Genomic DNA, 8,177 nt, shown 5'->3' with positions numbered 1-8,177 from the left:
TTTTGTTCCCCTTCCTTTGTGTTCACCTGTTTTGTTTCCTAAAGTCCTCATAGGAGTGAAGCCATATGATATTTGTGTTTCTCTAATTTCACTTAGCATAATACCCTCCAGTTCCATCCACATAGTTGCAAATGGCAAGATTTCATTCTTTTTGATTGCCAAGTAATACTCCATCGTATATATATACATCTTTATCCGTTCATCTATCGATGGACTTTTGGGCTCCTTCCATACTTGGCTATTGCCAAGCAGTATTGACTACTGCTATAAACATTGGGGTGCATGTGTCCTTTCGAAACAGCACACCTGTATCCGTGGATAAATGCCTAGTAGTGCAATTGCTGGGTCATAGGGTAGTTCTATTTTGATTTTTTGAGGAACCTCCATAATGTTTTCCAGAGTGGCTGCACCAGCTTGCATTCCCAAGTTTGGATAGTTTCTACGTCTTCAAGTTCACCATCTTTTCTTCTACAATGTCTAGTGGGTGAACATCCAGTTCCAACCAGTACATGTTTCTCCTCAGAAATTATAATTTTCATTTTGAGATGTTGGAGTTGTGCTATTTTATACCACTCATGTCTGTGCTTAACGTATTTAACCTTTTCTCCGGCTTTCTGAACATGCGAAATATAGTTACTCTGTTTCAATGTCTCTGTCTACTAATGATCTCACCTCTGCCACTTCTGGTGTCCACTGATTTTTCCCCCTGCGTATTTGCATACAGGGAAACTTTTGAATGGATGCTAGATACTGTGAACAATACTATGTTGGTGAGTGCCCATTTTGTACTCCTATTAATATTCTTAAACTTTGTTGGGTGTCTGGGTGGCTTGGGTACACATCTGACTTTTGACTTTGGCTCAGGTCATGATCTCGTGGTTGTGAGATCGAGCCCTGCATTGGGCTCTGTGCTGTCAGAGCTTGGGATTCTCTCTTTCCTTCTCTCTCTGCCCTCCCCTGCTCATGCTCTCTCAAAATAAATAAACTTAAAAAAATATTCTTAAACTTTGTTCTGGGACACAGTTGAGTTACTCAAATAGTTATCCTTCTGAATAGTGCTTACGTTTGGTAAACCAGGACCAAAACAGTTAGTTTCCACAGCTGAGGCAAAACTTCTGAATAGGCACTGACCTATGAACCATGAGGTTTTTCACTAAGGCTGGTCGGAAAGGGCACGACTTCTGTACAAGGTCCGGTTCTGCGAATCCTTCCAGGTGGCTCTTCCACTGGCCTCGCGTTTCCTCCCATGTTTGATCTCCGCAGACCTTTGAGGTTTTTGTAAAGCTCCCTTCCAGACTCTAGCTGCCTTGACCTCCCTGGTGTCTCAGCTCTGGCTCCTTAACGAGGGTGAACGCTAGGTTCTACTTGGGCTCCCCCTTCCCTGTGCCACAGCCTGGAAACACTGTCGAGGGAAGTAGCTGGGGCAACAGCCACAGGGGTCATTTCGTTTCCTCTCAGGGATCACTGGCCTTCACTGACTGGTAGCCAGTGTCCTGAGAACATTTCGCCAAAATGAAAACATCACATGCACCTGTTGTTTCATAGATTTTGTCTAATTTTTTCCTTGTTTGAGGTGAAAGGATAACTATGGTACTTGTTATCCATGTTAGATGAAAGTGGAAGTCTTCATATGTCAGCTGAAACTTGAATCACAAGCCAGGAAGCTCTCCCTGCCACCCACTCATCCTTTTATAGTCCACATCCTACTCGTGATATCTCGTTGATACATCCTTTGAAAGGACTCTCAAACATACCCCCATTCACCCTTTTTGATCCTGAAAAAAAAATCTCTGAAAAGATCTTCCTGGCTCTAGCCTTCAATCAGCCCACAAGTTTCTATCAGATCTAGATTTTCTTTTATTTTTTACTGCTGTTTTCTCAGAACCTAGAATCTGATGTACACGGACCCTCAGCAAAGTTGCTAATTAATTGCTCAGACACAATTTACTAATATTTCCTTGGCTTGAAAAGCCTCTTAATTGCTCCTTTCTAACCACAGGTCAAGTCCAAGCTGAGGCTGTTGATCAGTGCTTTATGTAATCTGAACCCCACCAGTCCACTCTATCGCTAATGTGGGGCTTGAACTCGTGACCCTGAGATCAAGAGTGCGATGCTCTACGGACTGAGCCAGCCAGGTGCCCCTCTAAGTGGTTTGTCTCTAACATGTGTCTTACAGCCGCTACTAGTGAGAAGCCTTTTCTGACATGTTCCTTCCTAAAGGATCTTTTCCATTCTTCCTGAAATTTTATCCATCCTTAAAATCCTTTCTCCTAGGTATGCAAAACTCACCTTTCTTTGAATTTCTATCGCACCTATCGTCTGTGCTTGTTTGAGCCCTTTCATTGTTCCTATTTGGGTGTGGTTTTTGGTTTTGTGTTTTACATTTTGTCTTTCCAAAATGGACCCAAATCTCGAAGTAGAAACCATCTTTTACAATTCCTTTACATGTCTTAAGACACAGTAGGTACCTCAACAGAGTTAAAAATGAAGGCAGAGGTCATTGTGCTCAATGGATACATTCTGATGGAATCATTTATTTAGAGTAAATCGGTGTCTCATTCATCACTGTTATTTTTGTTGCCCATGTTGTGAAATGTTACTGTTGGTGAAGATCACTTCACAAAAGGTCTTTCATGTTTTTAAAATTTTTTTAAAGTAAACTCTGTTCCCAATGTGGGGCTTGAACTTGTAAACACCAAGATCAAAGGTCACTTGCTCCACCGACTGCGCCAGCCAGGTGCCCCGAGGGTGTTCAGATTTTATTAAAAAAAATTTTTTTTTTAAATATTTATTTTTGAGAGAGAGAGAGAGAGAAAGAGTGAGAGAGAGAGCACGCACACACAAGCAGGGGAGGGGCAGAGAGCGAGGGAGACACAGAATCTGAAGCAGGCTCCAGGCTCTGAGCTGTCAGCACGTGACAGCTGACACGGGGCGCGAACCGCGAGCTCATGACCTGGGCCGAATCGGATGCTTAACCGACTGAGCCACTCAGGTGCGCCCAGATTTTAAGGGAACTCTTTCCTTGAACAATATTACTGGGTTAAGGCTCTAGAGTATATTTCATCTTATTATTTGCCGAGTATTTACTTATCAAGTTAAGTACTGTGCCCCAGTCTCTACAAAATAATTAACTTAATATTAGGGATGTTGTATCCAATAATATTTAAACAGAAACCAAGGAAGCCCTGACATCACACAGCCAGTGAATATAACTGGTATTATTTATGGAAACATATTGTAAAATTCTTCTAAATCTTAAAAAAAAAATTATGTTGTCATATAAAATGGGAAAATCTAAAGTGAATATCAAGATTTCATTTTCAGTTCATAAAAAATATAGTGAAATTCCTTGCCACAAACACACCAGAGTTAACCAGAGTGAGAAAATGTAAAAAACAAAACAAAACAAAACAAAAATCCAACCCATCAGTTTCTACCTTGGAAAAGGCATGATGGCTATTTTTTTTTAAAAGTGTTCTGATGATAGGAATGCCTATAAAAAGAGTAAATTTTTCTTGTCATAATGACATTTTGAAAACCTACATAGCTTTACCCCCTGTCAACTAAATGTAGGACACAAGGAATACACTCCCCATGCAGAACACGTTTGTGCTAGAAAACAGGTAATTCACATTCCGGTAAAGAGCAGAAGACAAGTGCTTTATTAGGAGAACCGTTCAAGTAAAACTTCAGTGTGCACCAGTGAGAGTGAATGGAGATTTGCATCAATTTTTCTGAATGAACACTAGGTTAAAAAGGGGCTACACAGTTTTGTTTTTTGTTTTTTTCCAAACACCATCCTTTGCTAAGGCAAAAATACACTTCATTTTAGAACAGAACTGTTACAGAAGAAAGCTACGTCACAGTACAGTACAGAACGTAAAGTCCACCCCAGTCGGGAAGCCACCACGGGACGGCGCGTCTCGTCTCCCACACGTGGAGCGCTCTACTGCAGAATTACAGTATTTACCACACCTTTATTCTCTCCTAAACCGATGAAGCTTGGATACGCTTTCTGTTTCTCAGGAGTGCGCAGATGGGGCCCATATGTCGATATTACAGTAATTACAACATTAAATAACATTGCACAGTCAACCTCCAAGGCTAATTCAGTATAAAATAACAAGTATTAAAATGTACCTTTACTAGTGGTTTTACATCGCATGTATCACTGATCATGAAAGAAAACTAGGCAAACGCCCAATTACAAAGCTGCACGTTATAGGCCTAACGATGTGGAATAAATACAAGAAATCTGGCAAAATATGAAAAACAAACAGGTTACGTGGGAACAAACTGAACAGCCACATAAGCGTAAATCAATAACACACTGTTATAAATAGCATGATTTGCTCAAAAGTCTCTTAAGTACTTACAGATACTACTGGGGCGGGGGTGGATGGAGAGGAAAGGAGGAGAAGAGGCAAATGTTCCCAATGCCAGTTATTTCCTGAGGTGGCATTATTTCTTAACTGATGCATCGATCAACACTGTGAAGATGAGTTTGTGCTATGAGACAGTCCCGATGTTCGTAGGTTTCTGCCATCACGTTGCGGTATTCAGCGACAGTTTACGTTACAAGAGCCAGATGAAGTACTGATTCTTTTTAATTCTGCTGCTACATTTAGCAGTGGGCCAGAAAACACTTTAAAGTTTAAAAGGAATTGGATATAGGTTTAACTTTTTCCCCAGTATTTCTTAGCTAGCTCAAGGCAAAGCTATTATTATTTTCGTGTAATTTATCTGAAAAACTCTAAGTGCCAACACTGTAAACATTTTGTATTTTCTCAACTAAACCTTGTCTGAGAACAAGGGTAAGAGCAAAGATAAGCAGGAATAATTCTGTGTATAGTAAAGCTGATCTATCTATCAGCTTGTGGTTTACATTTAAATATGATTGAAAAATAATTTTTAAAAGTCCATGCTACAATTTTAAAGACTATTTCTGTGCACTTTTAATTCTGGACACAATTTTCAAAATTGCATGATGGAGGTAAGAATTTAAAAAACCCACCAGAATGTAAATAACAGGGAAGAACACTTCCAACCGAAAGCGTCGAACATACATTTATGTGCAGAAATCTAGACAACTATACAAGTTTTTAAGCAATCATCTGTTTTATTATACAACTCTATGAACAGAAAATGAACAGAAATACACAATATACTTACCTGTACATGTGAACCTACTTTTTTTAGCTACAGATATTATACTTCATACTGACTTTAATTGTACAGTTCATGACTATGTATAACCTTATTGCATTAAGGGCAAATTCTACATGGGGAGATTCACAGGCCAATCACGTTGGGCATTACCAATACATTCAAAAACTGTACCTCATATGTGAACGTTATCTTCCCTGATCCTGTAAATTTGAGTTTCTTTACAGCTTAAGCTCGTTTGCTATTTTAGATGCAATGTTCTTGAAGGCAATCGATGTCCCAGATATCCGCTTGAAGCGGACCCCGTTGAGGGACAGGCGTGGCAACTTGCAGACTTCCATCTCCCACTGCACGAGGCTGTCCTGCCTCGCGTCTCCGTGGACACAGAAAAGCAAAAACCTCTCTTTTTGTTCATAATCACAGTTATTCGCATCTAACACTTTCCGGATCTCTCTCATCATGTCATTGGGGTCCATGGAACTAGTGGTCTTCATACTCCACGTGAACCGCAGAGAACGTGGCTTAGAATCTTTACCCTCTTCCTTGTCTCTTTCTTTCGGTTCCCCTGATGTGCTTCTAGAAGAAGAGGGCAAAGGGAGAGAACGGAAACAGAAATTCCATTCAGCAAAGAAATCAAAGCACACATAAAGTCTAAGTGGTCGTGATTCAGTGCCTAACGAAACCACCCAAGTTACAGACTACCTTCAGGTAGATACGAACGTTTGTGTCATCCTGACGTCGTAAGACCAGACCCCGGGACGCCATCTGCTTTGACTTTGTTTGTGGGAAACAACTTTACAGCTGAAAGTGAAGAACTTGATACTCTGTCAGTTCCTTCCATATTTCTCTAAGTTGCAAAAGCAGATTCTCCATTTTCTGCACATTTACACAGATAGAAACCACTAGCATTCTGCTTATAAATACATTTTAAAAATGTAAATATCCTTTTTTTCTACCTTTTTTTTTGGGTAGGAAAAAGACTGGGGACAAAGATGCTAGTAATGGCCACAGAGGGGTTATTTATACCTAACAACACTGATAGAGAATGTTGTATTGCAATGCGGTAAAGACGTCAGGTCCCACACGACACGTAGAAGTGTAGACGTCAGGCCCTCTGAGGGTTTCAACATTTTGCTAAAGACATCCTTAAAAAGTAGTCTACAAGGCTCCACATGACCCACGCTCCACCTCCCTCCCCCCACCCGCCATCTTGTATTATCTTCTTCCCTGCTCACTCTTATCAAGACACACTGGCCTCCACACTAGTCCCTGAACATACGGGGTCTGTTCTTGCCTTAAGGCTTGTGCACAGGCTGCTCCCTCTGCCATGAGTGCTTTTCCCTCAATGGCTGCATGGCTTCCTTACTGCTTTCAAATCTCCGCTCACTTTCTCCATGCAGTCTACCTTGACCACCTCAGCTCCTACCATGGCATGGCCAACCCCCAACTTTGTTCTATTTCCACCTCTGTAGCACTTACCACATTCTAATGTACCATTTAATGCATTTATTACCTTCATGGCTTACTGTCTGACTCTACCACTAGATTGAAATTCCAGGACAGCAAGGAGTCCTGCCTGTTTTGTTCACCGATACTGCTCGGGCCTCTGGGACTGCGCCAGGCCCATGGTGGCTGATTGACACATATTTGTTAAATCAATCAACCTTAGTGAATTGTCCTTACTGTAGGCCTCCCATAAATAATACAGAACCAGAGAACCAATTTCAAATAATCGTAGAAAGCTAGACTAGATTATTTATGATTCAGAAGACCTATAGTTAAATTTGTGGAGCCATTTTCTATAGATGTTGCGATTCTTACTTGCTAACCTGTCTCACTTATATGTGATTTCAAGAAGAAAGGACATAATTTGAGAGGGATTTATAACCTACTACATACATATTTTGTATGTATACATACTTTATATCAACATTATCCTCTAATATATATTCATGTGCACATCTGTATATGTGAATTCTTATGTGTACATTTGCATGTGTGCTTTCCTCCTCATTCCTGGTACCTGAGCCCACCGCTCTGCAAACTATACAAGCTTGAGAAAATAAGGAGAGGAGTAAGTAGAGAAAATGAATTTCTAAAGGCTGTTAGGTAAATACGGACAGTATTTATTTCGGTGTCTTCTCTACCATGTTCTTTGTGCTCACTGAGTCTAAGCCACTGCATCGTAAGCCTCCCTGGGCGTGCGGATCTCGTGAGGACCGTATGCACGAGTCCGGTTATGGAATCAGCATGCTAGGGCTGGAAGGGACCCAAGAGAACACGTGATTGAACACTCATTTTAAAAACAGAACTGATGGCTAGGAAACGTACATTACTTTTCTAAGGTCACAGAGCTAATGAGCTGAAATGCACAGACCAGCAACCAAGTTTTCCTTCCGTTCCACCAGGGAGACCTGGTGACCTTGGGACGACAGGTACACACAAGATGTTTCTCTACGTGTATCTCACAGGCATCGCCACTGGTGACATTAACTGTAGAAAGATCCAGAAAATGCTAATTCTAAGTAGAACTGCTAACATTTATTGGGCACTTACTAGGTGCCAGGAACTGTGCCAAGCGCCTAACACGCATTATTTACTCATTTAGCCCCTCTAACAACCCTAGAAGGCAGCTGGGATGAGGAAGTGGGGGCAGGAGAGTTAGAGTGACCTCCTAAAGTCACATGGCTAGGTAAGGGGGAAGACACAGCTCAGACCCACGGGGTCTGGCCCGGAGCCTGCGCTGTTCACGGTCGCGCCCGGCCACAGCTCTGCAGTGACAGGACCTCATGCTGTTCCTTCCATGTAAAATGGCCGCTATGAGAATTAAATGGCCAGCTAGGACCCTGTAGATAGTAGGGATTCAAGAAGTTTGTTGAAAAGCAAAAAACAACCCTGCCGCCCAAACCCAACAACCAAAGGGACATGTAGTCACATCGCGAGGATAAAATGCATGCAGACCATCAGCAGTCACCTGTGACTCTCCCTACACTACCAGGTGTCTCCGGGCA

The 8,177-nt window shown here is 41.6% G+C and overlaps 1 protein-coding gene across 2 annotated transcripts in view; it reads right to left on the bottom strand.

Annotated features, from left to right (window-relative positions):
- Window positions 1–3,639: 3,639 nt before the first annotated feature.
- MARK1 (microtubule affinity regulating kinase 1) overlaps window positions 3,640–8,177 on the bottom strand; it is a 118,914-nt gene continuing 114,376 nt past the window's right edge. For both annotated transcript variants that reach the window (XM_043568761.1, XM_043568760.1), the window contains one exon: window positions 3,640–5,742. In XM_043568761.1, coding sequence (XP_043424696.1) covers window positions 5,388–5,742 — 355 coding nt within the window. In that variant the 3' untranslated portion in view covers window positions 3,640–5,387. The remainder of the gene's footprint in view (window positions 5,743–8,177) is intronic.

This window comes from Prionailurus bengalensis, chromosome E4 (assembly GCF_016509475.1).
Source record: "Prionailurus bengalensis isolate Pbe53 chromosome E4, Fcat_Pben_1.1_paternal_pri, whole genome shotgun sequence".
NCBI classification, from domain to species: Eukaryota; Metazoa; Chordata; class Mammalia; order Carnivora; family Felidae; genus Prionailurus; species Prionailurus bengalensis.
The sequence above is the reverse complement of the archived record's forward strand: the minus strand, read 5'-3'. Positions and strand labels throughout refer to the sequence as shown.